Here is a 24,976-nt window from a genome sequence, read left to right as displayed (position 1 = left end):
AACCCTAATTTACGTATTGTTTCCATGATTTCCTCTGTTTGTCGAGTTCTCAACGTTCGACCTCTACATTAATCGAATCCTCAACCCTCGACTTCTAGCCTCGAAATCCCAAAACAATAATATTTCTCTAATAAGTTTCAAAACAACAATATTTCTTTAATAAGTTTTGAAAACAACAATATTAATATTAAAGGTCTGTTTTAAAGAGCATTTTCAACGATTTTTGTCAAAAATATATAAATAAAAATGAGTTTTTTTGAAAAATACTTCTTGATTAAGTTGATCCAAACAGGCCCTTAATCGCCTAAGTTAGTTTGGTAAAACAAGTTATTTATTAATCTACCCAAAATCACTTTTAAATTTGTTCTAACATGCTAAAGCTATTACATGGAGATTTTATATTTTAGCTTTCTTAAAAATTTGGTGTTTTTCCTTACCCATCTCAAATTTATGGTTCCATCAATTTATTCTTATTGCTAATCTAAAAGTTTCACTGAACTTTTTTCTAAACAAATTTATTTAAGTATCGTTTGATAATCATTTCATTTTTTGTTTTTGGTTTTCAAAAGTTAAACTTATTTCCTCTCTGTTTTTTTTTTTTTTTTTACAATCGTTTGCATCTTTCTTAAGTGCAATAATTGAATTTTTAGCGAAAAATGTCAAAAACAAAACATGTTTTCAAAAATGGCTTGGTTTTTGAAAACATGAGTAAAACGTAGGTAACAAAGCAACAAATTTAAGAAATGTTTTTAAACTTAATTTTTAAAAATTAAAATTAAAAATCAAATGGTTATCAAATGTAACCTTATTTATTTATTTTAAAGGAAGTATTTGTAATAGTGAACAATATGTTTTACAAATAACATATTGGACCATTTTTTTGTGCACACGTTCTTAATGTGAAGGATAGGCCAAAGGCACGAACCATGACGAAAAATAAGTTGCATCTTTGTTGACCTTTCATTCATTTATTTAATAAATAGGCATTTTTTAAAAGGAAAATGTTACCATCTATCAATAATAAATCACAATAAACTTCTATCACTGAGAGATAGATCACGATAAACTTTTATCACTAAGTGATAGAAGTTTATTGAAGTTTATCGCGGTCATATCATTGATAAATAGTGACATTTTGCTATATTTGTAAATAAATTGACTCATTTCTTTTGTTTGAAAACAACCCATTTAAATGTCAAATTATAATCCATTCATTTTTAATAAATTTTATTTTAGTTTATTGAAGTTAATTTTATCGAAATTAGTTAAATAATAATTATAATTTTCATTCAAGGAAATATAATATGTGAATATGTTTTCAAAATTTAGAGTAAAAATGCTAACAAATAATTTTTTTTTTTTTTTTTTTTTGAAAAAAATCAACAATGTAGAAGGGATTAAATTTAAAATTTCTTGAAATTTTAGGAACTAAAATTAAACATTTGAAAGTACATGTCCCAAAATTGAATAAACTTAAAAGTGCATAGACAAAAATGATATTTTAACCTTAAATTTATCCCAACTCATCAGCTTAAGTTTTAAGTCAATTGGTGATTTAACAGATTTAATTATCAAAGTGAGGTTAGCTTAATGGTAATCAATGACTAAAATATTCATTGATGACTAAAATATTCATCGACATATCGATAATTTCTTAATGAAAGGATTCAATATCGATATTAAAGATCTGTTAATATCTATGATATTCATTATAGGTATTGGTAAAACATTAGGAGTCATCTATTTAGTCTAATATGAATAAAAATACTAATAATAATACCCATAACTTAATTATAGAGTAAAGACAATTAATTAGTAATCTAAATATTTTTTTATAAATTTTAATTTTTGGCTTATTGAAGTATTTGTTGATATTGATATTTTATATACATAAGTTGATATATGCTCAAAATTGAAAATTTGATATTAATATTTAATATCGACATCGGCATTTTAATCGTTTGTGATAATTATTAATATGTACTCTCTTTCTTGAGATTAGAGGTTAAATCTACCATTCTCGAAACAAAATGAGATTCAATCATTTTTAATTTAGATATTATCCTATTTAAATTTACATTCATTGTATTCTTTACTAAATAAACGACATATCAATTAAGTCAAAGTTAAATAAAAGAGTAATTATTTTAAATGATAAAATTGTTGAAAATATTTTCAAATATAGTAAAATGTTACTATCTATTGAAACATAACGATTTGAATATTTGTAAATTAATTACAGAAAACTTAAAAATATGCAATTTGATTTTTATTATTCATACACCATCAAAGATACACCCTTCACCTTAAGGGTGGTCATTCAAACCGCAAAAATCGAATCGTTTCTAAAAATCGAACCGAACCGAACCGAAAACTCAGTGAAATCGAAAAACGCGATTCAATCCATTTTGAAGAAATTTTGAAATCGAATTAATTCGATTCGGTTCGATTTCACATATTAAAAAATTCGATTCCCAAATCGAACCACCCCTACTTCACCTAACCTACCTCTAATAAATAACATATAATCAATAAAAGCCAACTACTTTCGGTTGATCATTCTCATCAATTCAAAAAATCATTAGAATTTTATAATAATTTAGTTGAATTTTTTTAGAACAATAATTTTGTTGAATTTAAATACAACTCAGTGTGTTTACTTGTGAGATCATAGACCCCTTTTTAAAGTTACAATGTAATATTTTCCTTGATCGTGGAAAGAGGATTATTTTTAATTGTTTATCTTATGAGAAGTTCTCACCCTATTAGTATTAATTAACTTCATTTTTAGGATATATTAGTTTTTTTTAATTAAAAATTCTATTTTTATTTTTCATTATAGATTTTACATCTACGTGGACATATTATTATAATAGTATTAAAGACATGTTTGAGAGTGATTTTAACTTAGTCAAAATCATTTTTTAATTTTTTTTTTAAAATGATGATGTTTGACATTGAATAAAATGGATTAAAATTTAAAATAGTTTTAGATTGATTTTAGAAGAATTTGTTAATAGATAATTAATCGGTAATCAATCCCAAAAATGACTAACTAGTTCATTGTTGTTAGAATATTAATTGTTTATGGAGCTGTTTTTTGTTTTATTTAATCATTGATTAAAGAATGACAATCATGGCTCGTCATGGTAAAGATTATATTTAAATGAGATATATATTTTGAATTTTCTTTTAATATGTATGATACACAATTAAAGAATAAATTAATAAATATATTTGTATCATAACTATTTAATCAAATAATTTCTGTCAAATAGAAAAGACTCCAATTTGAATAATTTTGAAATCCCTTCTAGAACCTAACATAATAATTCGAAATCAATTTAAGTATATAAAAAATAATTTTTAAGAGTTTGAAACCAAATATAAATATGTTTGTACAAAAATCAATTATATGTAAATCTCTTTTTCTAAAACCACTACTTCAACCATAATTTCTAAAATATATTTTGAATGTTTATTCATCATAAGAGAATTCACTTTTAGTGACAATATTTTAGTAGCACAGTAAAAAAATTTCACTAAATACTAATTTATAACATATTAGGAAAAATATTACAAATAACAATTATTAAATTTGTATTAATAGCCATTAATAATAACATTATATATCAAAAATGAATGGAAGGGACATGCGCAACATTTATGGAGAAGTTGTCTATCCTTTCTAAGACGACAACAACAAAAATAAATTCTCTGTCCAATTCAATGTTTGGAATTATCATGGATCATTAACGTAATGAATTAGATTAATAAAGTAATGAAATAAATTTCTATTTGAATCATATCATCACACATATATATATATTGATATGATGAATTAAAAGTAGCGTAGTTACATAAATAAAATTAAGTCCAAAATAATAGAATATGTAGTACAAAAATAAAATAATTGCATATATACAACAAAAAATGGTAAAAGATTAAAAAGCCCACGTCTAGCCACCATTTTATGCGTTTTTCCTTATTTTCTCAAATTAAAATATATTAGTGATAGCCACTGAGAGTTACTATTAGTTGTTATCAATGATAGCTTTCAATTTAAGAAGTATGCTATCAGTGTTTTGGGGTGTATGTCATAAAGTCTTGTAGTTTTATGTTAGTTGAATCAATGGTTGATTAATTTCATATTATTTGTGCAATAATCCATTAACCTAAGATCCAAGGTTATCTGATATAACTTAAACATGTATGTGAAGACATATAGGTGGATCATGTTTAAGTGATAATCTAAATGGTCTGTAACATATTAATAAAGTTGGGTGTCTTATCTTGGTAACACTACTGCTACGACCCATTTTACAGTTGTTACAATTGTTGTAAAATGCTACAAATAGTCTAGTTCTAATCATTCTTGTGGAGCATGTAACCGGGAGTATCTTATACAAAAGAGTTTGTATAAAGACCGGACCACGAAATGTTAAGTCTCTATTTATAACGTCATTGCTAGAAGAGACTTACATTTCACCAATATGACCATAGGTGACTTGATCTTAATCCTGAGTGAATTGTGAACTCCTGTCTATGAGGACAATCCTTTGATTTGTATGGGTGAGAGTGGCCAAATTCACTGACTCAATAAGTCTATCATTTTGGGGAATCGTCTGATTGGGGAACTAAGAACACAGCTACACAAGAAGGAATTCACTCATTCCTTATAGTTATGGTAAAAAGATAAATTGCTCTCTTAAGGACTGATTCTAGGGCTTGAACAATGAGGCATTTCACCCTCTCCTGGCCTGAGAGGGGTTTGGTCATAGTTGGACTATGACTAATTGTTCATTAGAGGAATCAGTGGTACTTAAGAAGTTAGATGTAACTACAGGGGTAAAATGGTAATTTGACCCAGCTGTACTTACCAACAATTTGTTAGGGTCAACATACTGTTGATTGGTTATATCCAATGAACACAGAAATATATCTATAGTGAGAAGAGTTCAGCTGTCGATTTTTAGTGGAGTGACTAACAGTTAATGAGTGTTGATTAATTTGATTAAAAGAGTTTAATCAATTAATCTTGTATCATTAAATCTTCAATCTACAGATTCATAAGCTCCTCTCATTAGCTTAATAAGGACTAATGGGAATCAAATTAATTTTGGTGTAATTTGAATTGTCCAAATTAACTAAAGGAATTAATTGTATAAGATACAATTAAATAATGTACATAGATACATTATATAATATAATGTATGTTAATACATTATATAATTTTATGAGAGAAATAGATATTTGAATATGATTCAAATATTAATTATATGAATATAATTCATATGTTAAAATTTAATGTGAATATGATTCATATTAGATTTATATAGTTTTAAGAAAGAAATAAATATTTAATATGATTCATATAAAATCTATATATTAAAAGTTAATGTGAATATGATTCATATTAAATTTATATAGTTTTTGAGAGAAATAAATATTTGAATATGATTCAAATATTAATTATGTGAATATGATTCATATAGAAACTACATGTTAAAATTAATATGAATACGATTCATATTAAATTTATATAGTTTGATGAGATAGGTTGTTATTTGAATGTGATTCAAATATTAAATTATATGAATGTGATTTATATAAAAACTATATATTATATTATATGTGATATGTGATATAACATATAGTTTAATATTTATATATATTAAGTTAGTTAAAATTTGAATTTTAATAAAATAATATATATATTATATATATATATATATATATATATATATATATATATATTATATATATTATCTCTTATTAAAATTCAAATTTTGAGTTTGAATTTTGAATTAAAAAAAAAAAGGAAGTTATAACTCCCTCAACCTTCAAATCTCTCATGTTTATGGAGAAATTGGAGAGAGAAGAGGAACTACTTCTTCCTCTCTCTCGTTCTCTTTGTGTTATGCACAAATTTTTTTTCTCAGAAAAATCTCTCATACTCCTCCATAAGCTGAGATTGAGTGCAAGCCCACAATTTTGCACGATTCTCATCCCTGAGAATAACGGAGAAGATCTTGTGGTGGTATCTTCTTCATCATTACTGTATTGTGCTCGTGGGTGTCGGGTTCGTGAGATCGGGAGAAGACGACGCGATTTGGAGAGGAACGTGATGAATTAGTCTTCAATGGGTATATGATTGTTTAATCTCTTCCTCTCTAATTGCACAGTAGCCTGATCTTTTCCACTACGAGTATTCACCTACTCTTTCATAGTGAATATCACTAATAGCTGCTATTAGTGATAGTTTTCAATTTGAGATATGTGTTATCAATTGTTGTCACTGATAGCTGCTATCAATGAATATCACTAATAGCTGTTATTAGCATTCAATTTGAGAAATTTGTCATCAATTGCTACCACTCATTGCTGTTACCAGTGGTGCAGTTATCTGTAAATATCACTTATAGCTGTTATCACTAAATATCACAATTTTTCAAAAAAAAAAAAAAAGAAAAGCAAATAAACTTTGACTTGTTAAAAAATGCAAAAATCCCACCACCAAAATTTGTCTGTTTGTACACATCATCATTAAATACAGGGGTACATGCTTGTACCCCTGGGTTGAACCCCCAAAAACTTGCGGAAGTTTTCTATCACTCATCTCGCCGCCATCTCCAATTCCTTCCCCTAATTTCCTTATAATTTCTCCAATTTCTTACCTCCATTTCACAATCAAATCAAGCTTCAGTTCATCACAATCTCCAAATTTCGATGTGTGAATCCATAAATTATCGATTCTTGATACCGATCGCCTCAAGATCAAGACATTCTTTGTTTGATTTTCGCACCAGGAACCTCTAAATCCTCCACGGGAGTCGCTCATTCTCTTCTACCTCCTTCCCATTGACGAGACCAACCTCGAGATCGACGACCACAAGATCCGGCCAAATTCGCCGGTGTTTGTTACTCTCAATCAAAGAGATGCAAGATGCAAATCTTAAAACTGAATCGAAGATGCAAGGGACATAATAAATCGAAGAGGGAGATGCAACGAAAACAGGACAGAAAAGGGAAAGAAAACGGAGACGCGTGGTAAACCATGGAGAAACAAAAGGAAAAAATGAAAATGGAAAGTTAATAACATGGAAACACACGCAACTAGTGTATGTACTATATATGTGCACCTCCAAATCTGGTTAAACTCTCTCACAACTAGAGACGTCTACGGAGCGGGGATGGAGAAGCTCACTACTAGAGACGTCTACGGAGCAGGGCGAGGACGGGAAAAGCTCCTCATCCACCTATTTCATTTCCCATCTAAGCGAAATTCCCGAGGCGGCGGAGAATTCATGGGGATTAGATTTCTTGTTAGGAAAACTTTTCCGTTTATTTTTTTAATTTATTTATTTCTTAACAACTTTTAAGTCTATTCTCAACCAAATAAAATTTTATACATTAAAAGAGTTATTTTCAATACATCTTTTATTAAAAAATACTATAAATTTTCAAATAAAAATATTAATATTATATGTGCATAAATGATTATATAATTTTAAAGTCTTGCCTTTCATTTAAATACTAAAATATTCATATAGTCTCATAAATAAGAAATTCTTAAATGTTAAAACATATTACAAATGTATTAAACTATATAAAATTTAGGATGAAAATTAAAAAATGCTAATTTTTATGCCATAATTTTTATAAAGTGTTATATATAAATAAATAAATAAGTAATATGTATAGATATATATAGACACATAAATATATGTAAACAAAACATACATTCTCCAAACAAAATTACAAAATATGAGTTTATACATTATTATCATTATTCATCGGGATGAGGTAGGAAATTGGAGTGGGGGTATGGTCAGGGACGGGGAATATAATTCCTGTCTTCATCCCTATTAAATCAATAGGGAGAAAATTCTCTCATCTCCCTTTTCCATTTTCCATCCAATCGAAGATTTTTTACCCCATTCGGCAAGCCCCGTGAGATAAATGAACATCTCTACTCCCAACATAATTTTAAGAAAATACCTTTTTAGTCCCTAGGTTTTAAGTCTAGTTTCTAATTGGTCTTTAGGTTTTTAAATTTTTTATATTGGTCTTTAAATTTTGAGTTTTGTTTCAATTTGGTTCTTAAGTTTCAAAATATTATAAATTTACCTTTGGGATTTGAGTTTTGTTTCAATTTGGTTCTTAGATTTCAAGATTTTACATTTTTAACCTCAATTTTTCATTGAATACCCACTTTCAATCATTGACACCGATTTCTATAAGTTAAGTAATAATAATTATGAAGTAAGATTTTAAATTTAATTTTAAAAGTGATAACAAATATCAAAACTTAATTAAAAATAATTCTTTTAATTCTTTTAAATTTATTAACATAAATTAGCACTAAAGACGGAAAATGAGTATATAGTGAATAATTGAGGTTAAAAGTGAATCTTGAAACATAGGGACCAAATTGAAACAAAATTCAAACGTCAAGAGTAAAATTGTAATATTTTGATATTCAGGGACTAAATTGAAATAAAACTCAAAATTTAAGGACTAAATGTGTAACATTTTGACGTATAGAGATTAAATAGAAATTAGATAAAAAATCTAGGGATCAAAAAGTTATTTTTCCTTAATTTTAAAATAATCTAATTTGAAGTAAATTAGTATGATGAAACATTGATTATAGCAAATGCATTGTTTCAGCATCTTATTATAAATAAAATAATGTTAGAAATACCATTTTGGTCCCAAATTTTTAAAGTTTGTTCAATTTTAGTCATTATAATTTCAATTGTCAAATTTTAATCTCTATACTATCAATAAATGTTAAATATAGTCATTTAATGTTATTTTTTTCCCAAATTGATTAAATAATAACAAGATGCAAGGAACTTGGATATGTGAATTTGTTTTTAAAATTTATAGTAAAACTACTCATAGATAAGAAAAAGTTTAAATAAAATAAAAAATAAACTGGTTAGAACTAATTTTAAGATTTATTAAAAATTACTAGAGTAAAATTGGAAAAATGAAAAAATAAAGATGAAAATTGAATAAATATTAAAGTATACAGAAGGAAATGATATTTTAACCTTAAAATAATAATTAAAACCATGTCACAATCAATTGGTAAAATAATAATAATAATAATAATTAGCAAATGAATTGTTGGATCGTATAATTAATAGCTAATAAATATACACATGTCCTCAACGATAATGATGATATGAAAATGAATTAACACTTGCTTTATCCGCTTCAAGCTTAATTAGGCTACATAATTAATCCCTTTCACTTCCAAATTATCATTTATTTACATTTGATATTATACACATTTAATTAAAGCTTTTCAAGGTTCTTTTATTTTTACCTTAATTGTCATTATCAAATTATATGGGAGATTTGAGTAAAGAAATGGCGATTAAACTGATGAGATTAACGTTATGTACAAAGTTCCTTAGACTATATATATACAATAGTACAACTTTTTTCCTTGTTTGTTTTTGGATATTAATTCTCAACTTTAGCTCTTTGAGTTACGGTAATGGTAAGTTTGGATTCAGATCTCTAACGTTTTTATCTTCATTGGTTTGATGACTATAGAAATTATTACAATATATTGGTAGATGAATTATCGATGTTGATTATTAGTTTTTTTTTTCTTTTTTTTTTTTTGTTGATTTGAGCGTCTAGTTAGCTTGACATTAGTTACATGTAGGGGACTGAGGAGAAAGAGATCAAGATGGTTGATCCAAGAGATGAAGGCAAGGGTGGATTCCGAGCGACCATGTTCATTTTCGGTAAGTAATTAAGTTCAATTTAGTCCACAAAACTTTGAAAATCGTATTCATTTATTTATTGTGTGCTTATCGAGATGTGAGACTCTCAATTTGATGAGTGAATATTACTAGATATTTATTGAAAAAACGTTATGAAATTATTCTAATTAATAAATAAGCTTTTTTAAAAAAATTATAAATCTTATTAATAATATTTGGCTAATTGACATCATTGTTTTATATTCATTGATATTAGATAATAAAAAAAAATATTGGTACCTTTCATTTACAAATATATTGGGATGTTAGTGTAACAATAAATATTTTAATATTTAGTCTCAATCTTTTAATTTTGGTTTTTTCATTAACAACTTCCTAATTATTTAGACAATTAAGTGAAATTTTGACACTTAGACCATATATAATAATATTAACACCAAGTGAGCTTAGTTGAAGGGTAACATTACCTTCGTCTCATGAAGGTCGGAGGTTCAATTCCTACCCTACATTATTGTACTTAAAAAAAAGTCAATTTTTTTTTATTTCAAATTAAAATAAGCTAAAATTCAACCTACATTATCCTGTAAATTCATTTGTCATTATTGTATTTGATTGGCTAACCTATGTCATATCGTTCCAAAACCGTTCTAAATGTAAATAAAATATGTTAAAGAACTTGAACTATATTTTTATTGAAATTGTAACATATCCAACTGTTTAATTATTTGATTAATTTAAATATAATTCGATTAATTAATTAAAACATATATTATTGACGAAAGGATTAGAGATTCGAATATTAATGACATATTATTGATATTAAAAAAAAAACCCTAATATTTGTTGGTAAGTGTGAATTTGAACAGGGTTGCTAACTTTTGAGAACATGGGTTTTGTGGCAAACATGACAAGCCTTGTTCAATACTTTCTACTTGTGATGCACTTTGATCTTGAAACTGCTGCAAATACCCTCACTAACTTCATGGGTTCTGCCTTCTTGCTCTCTCTTCTTGGTGGATTTCTTTCTGATACCTATATTAACAGATTCACCACCTGTCTCGTTTTTGGTCTACTCGAAATTCTCGTAAGATTATATTTTCCATACTATCTCTATTCATTGAGTGTCATAAAAGTAAACATTTAAGAATGATGTGGAATTCATTAAATATAAAATGATGCATCAAAGCCTGAATAAATGGAAAATATATATACTATGGTAACCCACGCAGATGCGGAGACTTGCTTGAAACGGGATGAGAAATCTCCGATGAAATACTAGAAATGGAGGAGAGAGTAGGGAGAGATTTCATTCTTGTTAGCTAAACAAAGATGAAGATGAGAATCCGTCTCTATTCCCACTTTGCTCCATTAGCTTTATATATATAAATTTTACAAAATACCTTTGAGCTTTTAAGATTATATGGATGTTTTAAAATTTATGTTGAAACTTTTTTCTTTTCAGACTATGAGTTGTATTGTTGAAATTTTAACTTTTTACAAACTTTGAGAATTAAACATTTTAATTATATTTTTTTGGAAATGGAATATTATTATCTTTATTAGAAAATTTTATAACTTGTATTGAAAATGATCCATTTAAACCTAGAAAATTTTAAAAAATATATTTAGTTGAGATTAAATTAAAAAAAAATAAAAAGAAAAGAGAATTTTTTCTATAGAGAAGCTAGAGATCATGCAGAGAATATTACCAAATTACTTTCTTTAAATATTAACTTATAACTATATTGAATGAAAAATATTGCATTTTAGTTTTCTAATGATCATGGTTACAATAAAATGAAAAAAATAGACTCGTTCCTAACAAGCTTTAGCTACATAATTGAAACGCCGTCCACAATAATTTCATACACTAAACTATATACACAGGCATTAATAATGATTACAGTCCAAGCTTACTCCCACGACCTCCTTCCGAGTCCCCTGTGCCCGAAGGACTGCGTCAAAGGCCGCATTGCCTTTGTATTCTACACCTCACTGTACCTACTAGCGATCGGGTCGGGCGGGGTACGAGGGGCCCTACCGGCGCTCGGGGCGGATCAGTTCGACCAAAAGGATCCAAAGGAGGCCAAGGCTTTAGGCACATTTTTCAACTATATGTTGCTTAGTGTTGTGATTGGAGCTGCTGTGGGAGTGACTTTGATTGTTTGGGTTGCTGTGAATAAGGCTTGGTATTGGGGCTTCTTCATTTCAGCTTTGGCTGCTACTATTGGGTTCATTGTGTTTGCCATTGGAAAGCCCTATTATCGCATTCAACTGCCTGGTCGAAGCCCAATTTTGAGGGTTATTCAGGTCTTTTCTCTTTCTTCCCTTCTAATCTTAACCTAAAATGTTTTCGTTTTAGTCTTTCAACTTTCGAGATATTCTTTATATTGTCGTTATGATTTGTGAAGTCTTGAAAATTAGATATTTTGGACTCGTGTTTCTTTAAGTCTTTTCACAATTAAGAAAATAACTATTTTCTTGGTTGTTTTTCATAATTAACCTATACATGCGTGATTCTAGTACATATTAAATATATATTTGGAGTTTTACGATATGAATTTGTTAGTGTTTTCTTAGTTAGTTTAGATTATAGGTTGAAAATACATTATTTGAAAGCATAGAGATCAAAATAGGATAATGGAAGCTAAAATAGGAATTTTAAAAATTTTTGGGTCAAGATGGAAAAGTTTTAAGAATTTAGACATCAAAATGGAAATTCAATGTTTTGTCTTTGTTTATGCCTTTCAAATTACTTCCTCATTCTTTAAAAGTTCTCATTTCATCTGCAAACAAGGTTTAAGATATCAATATCGACAAAAATATTGAAGTTTTAATTTTACAAAATTGTGAATAAAATTACTGATAAAGTCTCGATGTTGATGAATCTTTTTAGAAAATTATAAAAATTTTAAAAAATTATTAAATAAACTTTCAATAATTTCTAAACAAGTTAACATGTTTATTATCTATTATTCTATTTAATCAAGTTAAATGTCAAATATTCACCTCTCATGTTGATACCAAATTCCTAAAAGAGTGAAAATATTGAGATGTCAACAAAAATTTAATACTTTATCACTATGTTTAGTACAAGTTTTCAACCTTAGAAATGAGAATATTTTATTCCAAGACATTTCATATTCCCATCCATAAAGGTTTTTCATAACCACCCAAATTGGTGAGTTTTCTCGATTTCTAATGATTTATCTCTCTCGCTTACTTTTTATCTTTTCATTTTATTTATTTTTCTTCTTTGTTGATATTGGTTAATTTATTTATTTTTTATAAATATGTTTAGATTAAATTTATGATTGACCTATATAATTAATTTTATTAATAACAATGCTAATATAATAATTTATTTTATTGCTATGAATTAATATGAAAAACCATAATCTTTTAAAAAAATATATGAATAATCATAATTATATTTCCTTAAATCTCTTTTTATTGGTAATATAAATTAACATCGTAAATTATTTATTAAAATCATTAATTAGTCTTTAAAAAATATTAATTAATTAACTAATAATAAAATAAGTTAATTTTTCAATTGGACAATCTTGTGTACTTGTAATTCTAGTTTTAATATATAATTATAATTATTTTTTAAAATTAAAAACATTGTTTGATGATTTAAAATCAATTAGTTTATATCAACTTCTTTTGTATATATATATAAGGTTGATAATTGACATTAAACATTTAACTAATTACTTCTTTAATTAAAAAAAATCTAAAAGAAGAAAGAAAGTAGATATTTAAGTTAATTATCAATATTTTTAATAAAATTTGATATTGATAACAATGTACCATATAAAAAATTTAATTAATAATAAATATATTAAATTGGAGGATGAGTTGATAAATTTAATTAAATTTTAATGGCTTAAAATTGATTTAATAACTTAATGTAATAAAAATAAATTAACAAACAAAAGTTAATTATTAAAATTAATTTTTATTATTTTTATAATTACATAAAAAAATATTACACATTTGGATATCCTATTCTCATTTTTATACATCCTATTCTTATATATTCTTTATCTTCAAGTATATAAAACCTTAAACCAAACGTCGCGAAAGAAATGAAATTAGATATTGGGTTGTCTTGTGGCAGGTTATTGTTGTGGCGATTAAAAATCGACGGCTACGATTGCCGGACAATCCAAATGAATTGTACGAGATTAGTGACAAACATTATATGGATTCAATTCACTCTAAAATTCTTCACACCAATCAGCTCAGGTGATTTTCTATATTATATTTTTTTCCACTTCCTTTCTCAAATATGATCAATTTTCTCTATATAATTTCAGCTAAATTTTATTTGAGTTTACTTATTTCTTTTTAAATCAATAACATACGAAGGTCGGAGTTCGAATCTTTCTAACTCTTTTAGATATTAATAATATGTCTTAATTAGTTGAATTATATTTAAGATAACGAATATATATACACATGTATATGATATTTATAAAAGTTTTAATGGATCAATATGGTCATTTTAATATGCTTATATCATATATTGATACAATTTTCTTTTAGTATTTTTTTATTGGTGTTTTTGTCATATGTATTAAAATTCAAGTCACTTAATATTGAAAAATTAAGCTTTTAAAAATATAAAAATTAAATTTGAGTAATTTAAGCCCCGTTTGATAATCATTTTGTTTTTTAAAATTAAATCTAATTTTTCCTTTGTTATTTACTTTTCACCAATGGTTTTAAAAAACCAAACTAAATTTTGAGAACTAAAAAAATAACTTTCAAAAAGTTGTTTTTGTTTTTAGAATTTGCCTAAGAATTCAACCATTGTACTTTAAAATATACAAATCATTGTAAGAAATGTAAATGAAATAAACTTAATTTTCAAAAGCAAAAACAAAAAACCAAATGGTTATCAAAGGAGACATTAGTAAAAAAAAAATTTAAACCCATATTCTATTTGAAACTAAGTCAAACTCAGATAAACTAGTTTGAAACTAGACCATGACCAAAACTATAATCTAAAGTAAAAGAAAAAAAGAAGTATATTATGACTATTTTTGTCTCACTAATGTGTTTCTATATCCTTTGTCATATAATTGAGAAGTTAAGTACCTATTGCAAATACCACTTTCATTGATATTTATCAATAGGGCTAGTTCCATAAATAGAATTCAAGCCCAAAATAATAGAATATGTTGTACAAGAATAAAATAATTGCATATATAAATCAAAAAATGGTAAAAGACTAAAAAACTCATGCCTAGCCACCATTTTGCTCGTTTCTTACTAGTTTTCTTAAATTAAAAGCTCACTGATAGCTGTTATCATTGATAGCTTCTATCAATTGCTATCGATGATTATTACTATCAGTGATAGCTTTCAATTTGAGAAAAATTAATACAATCTTGAAATATTAACTTTTAACTTGCTATCAATTTTTAATAGCTATCATCAATTGGAATCAACCTTGAAATATCAACACTTAAGGCTATCAGTGGCTATCGATGATAGATTTATAAATAGTGATCAACAACTTTGATTACCACAGTAGCTATCACTAATAATCTTTTATCATGGCTATCACTGATAGCAACTATCAGTCGCTATCACTGATAGACTTTCATCAATTTGAATCAACCTTGAAATATTAATACTTAACACTATCAATGATAGAGTTCTATAACTGGTTATCATCTTTGAAAGAAACTCGATATATAGATATCACCTAAATTCTATCACCGATATCACTAACATCACTCATATTATGGTTATCAGTGATAACTTCTTTCATTGATAACATCATTGATAAGAAGCTATTAATGATCTCGCTTATATCATGCTATCAGTGATAGTTCTCTATCACCGATAACATGCTATCAGTGGTAGCTTCTATCATTGATAACGTGCTATCGGGTAGCTTCTATCATCGATAACATGCTATTAGTATTAGCTTATATCACTGGTAACATGCTATTAGGTAGTAGCTTCTATCAATCATAGTCACTGAACACCTTTTTGCCCATTTCTTGTCCTTCCCAAACATTTATAAGTCCTTTTTCTTTTCTATGATAGCTTCTATCACTGATAAACATGTTATTAATGATAACTTCTAGGCGTTCCACTTACATTTTAGTTCGAGATTCAACTTTATTAATTAAATTCACTAAGTTGGCATCAATGATAAATTTCTATAAGTGGCTATTAACTATGAAAATATAATCAAAGATTAAGCTATCAATGATAGAAAATATTAGTGGCTATCACCGATAGACTTTTATTCGATATTTATATTTATTATTTGTTATAATAATCAAACTTGATGATTGACTTGTTGGTGTTAAGTTACTTATGAATTGAGTACTTTCAAGTCTTGAGTATGAAACTTAGCCTCATAATTCTTGTGGAAAAAAAGGGGAAGAAGAAAAAATTCAAATAAATGAAAGAAAAATTTTAAAAATAAGAGAAAGAGAAGAAGTAAAAATTAAAGAAAATAAAAAGACTAAAAAGAAAAGAAGATATGCAACAAGACAAGACAAGGGAGGAAAAAATTGGAAATTAAAAAAAAATTCAAAGATTGACTATTCAACTCATCCATATTTGTAAATATTTTTAAAATGTAATATACTTTTAGATTTTTTTTCTTTTATTCTACTATCTATTACAAATATCCTTATCGATAGTTACCTTTCTTGTTTAGGATGTGGTCCAAATAGTAAATTGATGTCTATAAGAAAAATATGTGAATTTGTTATTAGATCATCTTCGTGTTGTCAAAGATAATTAATAGTTATATCTTAATACTTAGTAATATCTTAATACTTACGAGAAATTATTTGAAAAAGGCTCATCATAAGATGCTTAACAATTCTATACTATTAAATATATAAGAGAGAAACAATGATAAAGTATCTCGAATAATAGATTTTCGAATCTACGTCTAATAGTTATTAGTGGTTGGGAATTAGGATTGACAAAAATCTCAGTGGGGTTAGGTCCCTACAAGTACCCGTCCTGATCGGGGCAGAGAATCTCCAATTTTATCGGGGATGGGATCAAACTGGGGACCTAAAACGGGTCCCTAAACTGAGGATGGGGCAGGGATGAGGAGGGTATCCCCACGCCGTCTCCATCCTGAATAATTGTTTTAATTTTTCAATACATACATACACACACACATATATATATATAACAATAGCTTTAAAGCTACCGTTTTTGTTTTTTTTTGTTTTACTTTTTTTTTTTAATTTCATTTCATAATATAATTCATTTTTAACTTTTATTAAATTTTAAAATAAAGAAATATTAAAATATTTTTAATTATTAATTTAAATAAATAAAACAATAATAATACCAACTTGTTACCTATAAAGAGTACCATTTCAATATAAATACAAAAATTTATTGATTTTAAATAAAAATAATAAATAATAAAAAAATAATAGATGGGGAATTTTTTCTTGCGGGGACTCGATCCCCAAATGTGAATTCCCGACTTCGACCCGACTCCTCAAAATGGGGAATGGGACGGGGATGAGGATTAAAAATCTCCACGGAGATGGGGATGAGAAGTGCATCTCCGACCTCACTCCGCCCCATTGTCAACCTTTTGGAATAAATATTGTAATCTTTGAGTTTCTTGACAAGATTGCAATTATCCCAAAAGTACATGGAATGATAGATTTTCGAATCCACATCTGACTCTTATTAAGAGTTAGAATAAATGTTGTAATGGTAATGGTGATCTCATCAGGTTTCTTGACAAAGCTGCAATTATCCCAAAGGACATAGAAGCAGAAGAATGGAAAGTTTGCAGTGTGACTCAAGTAGAAGAAGTGAAGATTATAACAAGAATGGTGCCCATCTTCATTAGCACCATAATCATGAACACTTGTTTAGCACAACTTCAAACATTCTCAGTTGAACAAGGCAACACAAGAATCATGGACAAAAGCCTTGGCCATTTTCAATTCCCAGCTCCATCGATCCCTGTTATTCCATTGGTCTTCATGGCCTTCCTCATCCCCCTCTACGAGTTCGTCTTCGTCCCCTTCGCTCGCAAAATCACCCACCACCCCTCGGGCATCACTCAGCTCCAACGAGTCGGGGTCGGCCTGGTACCGTTAAAACTACTCCTAAACTCAAAAGCTTATTTCATTTTTTTTAAAGTTTCGAAAACATCAAATTATCTATTTTTATCTTTCAAAATGTTAATTTAAGTTTCTACCTAAAAACAAAAAGTTTTTTTTCCAGTCATTTTAATCATTTTTCTGAAGTAATTTATATGACTCCCATGATTACAATGCCCACACCAATTAAACATAGTAATACATTTACTTGAATTTAATTACCTTATAAGTTTATTCTTGTTGAAAGTAATTATAATCCATTTGTTAAAAAAAGGTTGTCAAGCCATGAAAATAATTGGTTAAATGTGAAATGAAAAAGGTAAAGACTAAAATAATTTTATTTAGAAAAATGGAGGAACTCAAATAAACATTTTGAAAAGTTTAAAGAGATGAGAATATAAAATTTAAATATGAGTTTGAAATAATTTTATGAAAAAAAGTACTTTTAAGTAAACACTTTAGAACAAAACACTAACTAAATACATTTGGTGTCTACATAATTTAAGGTATATATATTATAGGACGTAGGCATACTTAATCTTTTATACATATTCTTTAACAGGTTCTCTCGGCGATATCGATGACGGTGGCAGGGCTCGTGGAGGTGAAGAGACGACATCAAGCGACAGAGCACCCAAACGAGCCGATAAGTTTGTTTTGGCTATCCTTTCAATATAGTATATTTGGAATAGCAGACATGTTCACCCTTGTGGGGCTGCTTGAGTTTTTCTACAAGGAAGCCCCCGTAGGGATGAGGTCCCTTTCAACTTCCTTCACATTTCTCTCCCTTGCTCTTGGCTATTACTTGAGCAGCATCTTTGTCAATGTTGTCAACAAAGTCACTAAAAAGATAGCACCAAGCAAGAAGGGATGGGTTGAAGGCCTTATTCCTGAGGATTTGAACTACAACAACCTCAATCTATTTTATTGGTTTTTGGCCATTCTTAGTATTTTGAACTTTTTTCATTACTTGTATTGGGCATCCTGGTATAAATATAAGACTGAGGAGCAGATTGCGGAGTTGAATGGAGGAGGAGAGATGACTAAGGAACCGATTGCAGAATTGAATGACGGACGAGAAAGAGAGACGACCAAAGAGCCAATTGCGGAGTTAAACGGAGGAGAAGAAGAGACTAAGGAATCGATTGCGGAGTTGAATGACAAAGGAGGAAGAGAGACCAAGGAGTCCATTGCGGAGTTGAATGGAGGAGGAGGTGATGATATTCCTATTCTCCATGAGGAGGGGAGCGGAGTAGACGCCAAGGCTCATCATGGTGAAGAAAAAGAAGCGAATTTGTGAAAAAAATAGAGTTTGTTGTTGACTCTATTGAACACATGAAATAGGATCAACTTGTCCATAGAAGCTTTTGATAAGCTATTATCTAGGTTTCCATATGAATTTCATCTTAATGTTGATAGTTTTCTTATATAATATGTCATATTTTCTTTGGGTGTCATAAAAAGTAAGTTAATTTTTTTCTAAAAGAATGTGTCACATAATATTATATTGTTGTTGAGGGGTTAATTAAGAGGAAGGGAAGTGATCTGTTAGGGATGTTTAGAAGGTTGGCCTTGGAGGAAGTGATCTAGGGAATCTATTGAGCTTATTTGGTTGGCTGAAATTTAAAATCACTTTATCCCCAAATAGAAAAGAGATTGATGCTCAAATTATAGCTATGCTAATGCCTTAGCTTCTTTCACCAAAGATGAGATGCTTTTTGTTCATTTGATAGAGGCCCATGTTTGTAAGGTACCTACAAAATGGTTCCAATTATTGGTTCACATGCAACACATTATATGCCAACGTATCTACACCAAATCCCCACAAAATTGTCCATTCAAATGCAATTAGCACACAACAACTACTATACTTTGAACTCTTAAAGGAAAGAAGTGTTTTAAGAAAAAAAAAAAAACTTTTTTGTTTGGATGTGATTTATATATACAATATGAAGATACTCGTTAATAGGTAACTGAGTTATTCTTGATTGACAAAGAATGGTAAAGTATGGAAAGATTTGTTATTAAGACAAACGAGTTCAAATTTATGCATATGACACCATATTTTGATAGAAGAGTTGCTAAAAGAAGACTATATATTAGGTACAATGGAGGATTATTAAGGAAAAAAAGGAAAAAAAAAAAAAAAAAGAGATTTAAAAGATTATAGATGAGAGTAGATGAATGAATGACTTTTAAAAGAGAGATTTGATGTCCTTTGTTTCAAAGGAGGTTTGTTGGGAATTCATAGATAGTTTCACATATCGGATAAGGGTCATAAGAATCCGTCAAGTATAACCTTCTATGACATATAAAGCTTTTGGGTGAAATCAAAATTAAACATTTGACGTCGATATTTTATTGATATATCATCGACATTTCATAAAATTGAGACCTTGATATTTTTCTATGGACCATTTTAAACATTGATCACACATGCCATTTTAATCAAATAAGATTAAGTTACGAGTTTATAAGTCCCCTTACTTTTAAGGTTGTGTTTACACAAGTCCTCAAAACTTTTACTTTTGTATCTAATAGATTATTGGACTTTCAATTTTGTCTAACTAATAGATGTAAATCTATCATTTTCTTAATCTCAACATATTTATTATATACAAAATTGAATTATATATGTGTTTTATTAATAGAATCCATATACTTTTCAATGTTATGCTTAATTGAGTCCATTTTCTTAAATAAGATAAACATCTAATAAGTCCAAATCCAGAGATAACCCTACTTGACACAAAATTAAGATTTTCATAAGCATTTTTCTTTTAAGTTCAATACATATAATCTCAAACGTTTAAAGACAGAGCTTGTAATTTAACATCAAATTCATTCTTGGACAATAATGTCCTAAAGGTGTTAAATACATATACATGCATAATTTATATTATAAGAGACATAATATATATAATATGAATGTATATTTGAAGTATGTTATTAATAATTTTTTTTTGTAATATATAATTGTTATATAAGTCAGTAATGAAATATATATAAAGCATGATACTACCTTAAGTAACTTATAAATGTTATAATTTACTAAGTAGGTCAGTTACATGCAATGTATGATTTTAATTTGTTTCATTTATTTATAATTATTATAACTAATTGAAATTAGAAATTAAAATCGATAATTCAAAATTGCATGCAAACATTAGGTTAAAAATTCATTTTTTAAAAATAGTTTTAAAATATGAATCACATAGACCTAAGATTACTTTTCTAATTATATTAAAAATTTAAGTTTAATCTTTTAATCAGTATAATATGACTAAATTGATTCTTAACTAAAAGATTAACATTGTAACAAATAAGAGACCTTTTTTCTAAGCCACTAGAAGAAATTCGGGCTTTAATGTCGGTTGGTCCCCACATTAAAGATAGTGTTATTAAAGCCCATTAATGTCGGTTGCCTTTACTGTTGGTTTTAAACCAACATTAAAGGGCTTCAATAACACCAATAACACAGCCTTTAATGTCGGTTGTTACCGACATTAAAGGTCTTTAATGATTAAAGCCTGTCGGTTGCAACCGACATTAAAGCCTATTTTTTTTTATTTTTTATTCTTAACCAAAAGCCCGAATCTGTCCGTTTTATCAATTATTGTCCGTTTTTTAAAGTTCCCTTACCAAATCCATTTTTTTGGTAAAAAAGTATAACATGACACATCATCATCGAACGCTATGGCTATGACATATTATTCATGTATGGATTGTAAATCTATTACATTTAATCCGCAAATTCTGCTATAGAATTATAATTTAAAAGGCGTACAATAATTCAGGCCTTGAAAACACAAATTACAAGTAATACAAAGATTATGATTTTATAAGAGCAACAGAATCTTCCGTGTAAGGGCAACACAATTTTATTTGTTTACAAATTTGGGAGAGTTTGAGAGATTAAGAGATGTAATATACGTTGTTGAGATGGACTTCATTATCAGGATTCTTCTTCTTCAGCTCATCCAACAACTACAGAAGAATTGGAAAGATTTAGAATTTAACTTCAACTTAACAAGTAAAGTTACTGCACACAATAAAAGTGAGTAGTAGACCTTGGCCAGGCGCATGGAGGGTCCTCCAAGTTTCATTTTCTTCATAATAATGTTGCGAGTTTCCGATAATAAACTCTCCCTTCGCATCCTTTCGCTTGTCGATACTCCCGTGGTAATCAGATCCATGTCAATAATTCTTGAAAGTTTATTGCAAAGAAGCAAAATTGAAGTTAGGATATGAGTTAAGAAAACACACATCACAACACACAAGAACAATATCAAGTTCTAAAATAAAATTCTCTTAAACCTAACTTCTAGCCGAGAGCTATACCTTGAACATATAAATTTATACAACACAAATTAAGCACCTACCTTTAAACGATGTTTTCAGCATGCCCGTTTTCTTTCAGCATCATCTGGAGGTTCTTCAATAATGTAGCGCAACAGTTGTTCCACCTGGGCTCTGTCCCGTAGACTGAAGGCAAAAAGAATTGTCCATTAAAATATCTGGATGAATCATAAAGACCCATTCCTGCTCATATTAATCATACATGATACAATTCTAACACCCAAGCTCATAAGACAAGGACATTGAACAATATTGAAATAGACCATATATGATAGCAAAAAGAATCAGATCAATAGTAATAGAACAAGCAAATGATATAATGGAGAAAGTGTCCTACAAGTTAACTAAACGACTGTTGAGGGCTTTGCATTCTTGGATTATTTCTTCTTCATCGAGAAGCTCTTCCAATGAGAAATTCTCTTTGTCTAAAATTGATTCCACTTGAAAGTGAAACAAATTAAGATAATTAGGCATTGCAAGTATGCATTTGTAGGAACATCAGTCCTTATTTTAGGGCTTTGACATTTACTTCAATTTACATGCCTCTCTTGAATTTTAAGAAACACCATACAATAGAAAGAATTTATAAGCCTACAATGCAACACTTTCCCAAGGAACATTGGAAACCTATTCAATATCAATCTTTTAAAAGACTATAGTAACTTATTCCCTGAGGTTTGTCTCAAGACAAGACTCTAGATTTACGTCTCCTTTGACTATAAGAGGCTCACACCTCTCATGAAAGGTCTGAGAGGCTTACGCCTCTACAAAAATGCACTAAGTCTCTACACGCATATAATGTAGAAGAATAATATGAATATGCCTCCTTCAAAAATATAAAAGTTTGAGTTAGCAATTTGAACTATTACTACATTAGTTATCGAGACTTTAAAAGCATTGAAGACAAAATTTATAGCATAAGTCAATCTTATTAATAGTGGTGAGGTTATAGGTATCCTCTTACAAGTTACAATTTTTGAAGTGGCTCGGGGGTGATTCTTTTATACTTTAAGTGGCTGTTGAGTTTATCTTAGTGAAGCAATAAAATGCTTCATATTAAATATGTCATCAAAATTGCTGCATGAGAGCTTAGTGTTAACATACTTCAATTTTTGTAAAAGAAAGTACCCAAATCACAGATTGCAAGAAAATGAACATACCTAGGGTCCGCCCAAAAAGATGTTTTATCAAGTTCTGGGACAACCAATGTCAAGTTCAAAAGCGAGCTACAGTCACCATATCACATATCTGAAATGCTTAATTAGATGAGTCCAATATAACATCCTTTCAAGGAAACTACAAACAATAATAATGGGCACAAATTGGGAAAACGAGGGGAAAGAAGTATCAAGTCAAACAGTGCACACCGTAGCACGAATCTGATTTAAGCCCCCATTGCAGGACACCTGAAGATAACCATTACTTGAATAGTTTCCTGCACAAATTGAGATCATAATTTTAGAGGTTGAATGAAATGGAAGCCAGATTAGAATGGATGAGTTACACAAGTAGCTCAACAATGTCCCCCTATGGATGATGTTTATTTAGATCAATATCAAGGTGAATAGAGAGTGTGTTTATAATAAGTGGGAGAGGGACGTGTGACAATAAATCCCTCAATCTCTCTCATTAGTTTGAAGAAGTTTCATGCACGGTCTCATTGTTGACTTTTTGGCCTTTAACCTCAAATTAATTAGTTTTAATCCTCAACCGTAGAAATGATCAAGTTCGTTCTTGCTTCCGGAAAAAGAACGTTGTAACGTTTCGACTCTAACCTGTGGAAAGTGTTAAGTTCGTAGTGACATATCCAAGAGGAGCTTGGGAAGTGGATGTAGGCCAATTGTGCCAAATCATTATAAAATTCTTGGTGTCAATTTCTCTATCCTTCTCCTCTTTAATTTTGCAATTAATTTGTTATTATATTTTATTGCTTGAAATTAATTGCAATTTTTGTTCTTGAAATTAATTATTCATATTGGATTATTTTGATTGGTTGTTCTTGAATTTTTACCTCTATTATTAATCTTGTTTGGAGAGCCAATTTGTGTACTTTAAGTAGTATTATGAACTTATTGATTATTTTGAGTTGAATTATTTTGCATGAAATTATTGTTTAAATTACTTGTTAGCAAAAAGTCTATTAGTTATTTAATTGGGCTCACATTTGTAAAAAGTTTTCATTAAGTTAAATAAACCATATTCACCTTCCTCTAGAGTTGTCATACCGATCCTACAATTGGTATCAAAGAAAGGAACTCTTCTACATAAATTATTTTTTAAATATTATTTTGATATATAAAATATCTTATTAATATTTTTAAGAAATTATTTGAAAGCTTAATTGCTAGAGTTATGCCAACTTTAGATGATTGTGTTGATAGACCTCCATTGTTTGATAGTAATAGAAATATGATGCTTGGAAAAATAAAATGAAAACTTTTGTACTTGTATGGATTTAAATGTTTTGTATGTTTGTGTGCATGATTTAACTAAATTAGAATAGAACAATGAATTAATGCTTACATTTAATGTTTAAGCCATAAATATTATACATTGTGCATTAGAGAGACAAATTTGTTTTGACAATTTTAATTAATATATTGATGATAACAAACTTACTTTTATTTATTGACAATTTGATTGTTTTGAAGTGTGTATGTGTAGATCTTGGAACAACGATTTCAACCAATTTGAATCGCCTAAGTCAGACCTCAAATGAAGAAGCAATAATCAAAACAAAATTAA

The 24,976-nt window shown here is 28.3% G+C and overlaps 1 protein-coding gene across 1 annotated transcript; it reads left to right on the top strand.

Moving 5' to 3' along the window:
* Positions 1-10,635: 10,635 nt before the first annotated feature.
* Positions 10,636-19,517, top strand: LOC120080258 (protein NRT1/ PTR FAMILY 4.5-like). Its single transcript, XM_039034874.1, has 5 exons — positions 10,636-10,833; positions 11,637-12,059; positions 13,876-14,003; positions 17,497-17,860; positions 18,435-19,517. Exons 1-5 carry the CDS (start codon positions 10,636-10,638, stop codon positions 19,170-19,172), a joined length of 1,851 nt encoding a protein of 616 aa, XP_038890802.1. The 3' UTR covers positions 19,173-19,517.
* The last annotated feature ends 5,459 nt before the right edge of the window (positions 19,518-24,976 follow it).

Source organism: Benincasa hispida, chromosome 6 (assembly GCF_009727055.1).
Source record: "Benincasa hispida cultivar B227 chromosome 6, ASM972705v1, whole genome shotgun sequence".
Classification (NCBI taxonomy): Eukaryota; Viridiplantae; Streptophyta; class Magnoliopsida; order Cucurbitales; family Cucurbitaceae; genus Benincasa; species Benincasa hispida.
The sequence above is the reverse complement of the archived record's forward strand: the minus strand, read 5'-3'. Positions and strand labels throughout refer to the sequence as shown.

Coding starts and splice junctions, on each gene's coding strand:
- LOC120080258 (XM_039034874.1), top strand. CDS start 10,636: ATGGGTTTTGTGGCAAACATGACAAGCCTTGTTCAATACTTTCTACTT. Junction 10,834..11,636: donor TTGGTCTACTCGAAATTCTC/GTAAGATTATAT, acceptor CTATATACACAG/GCATTAATAATGATTACAGT. Junction 14,004..17,496: donor CTTCACACCAATCAGCTCAG/GTGATTTTCTAT, acceptor TGATCTCATCAG/GTTTCTTGACAAAGCTGCAA.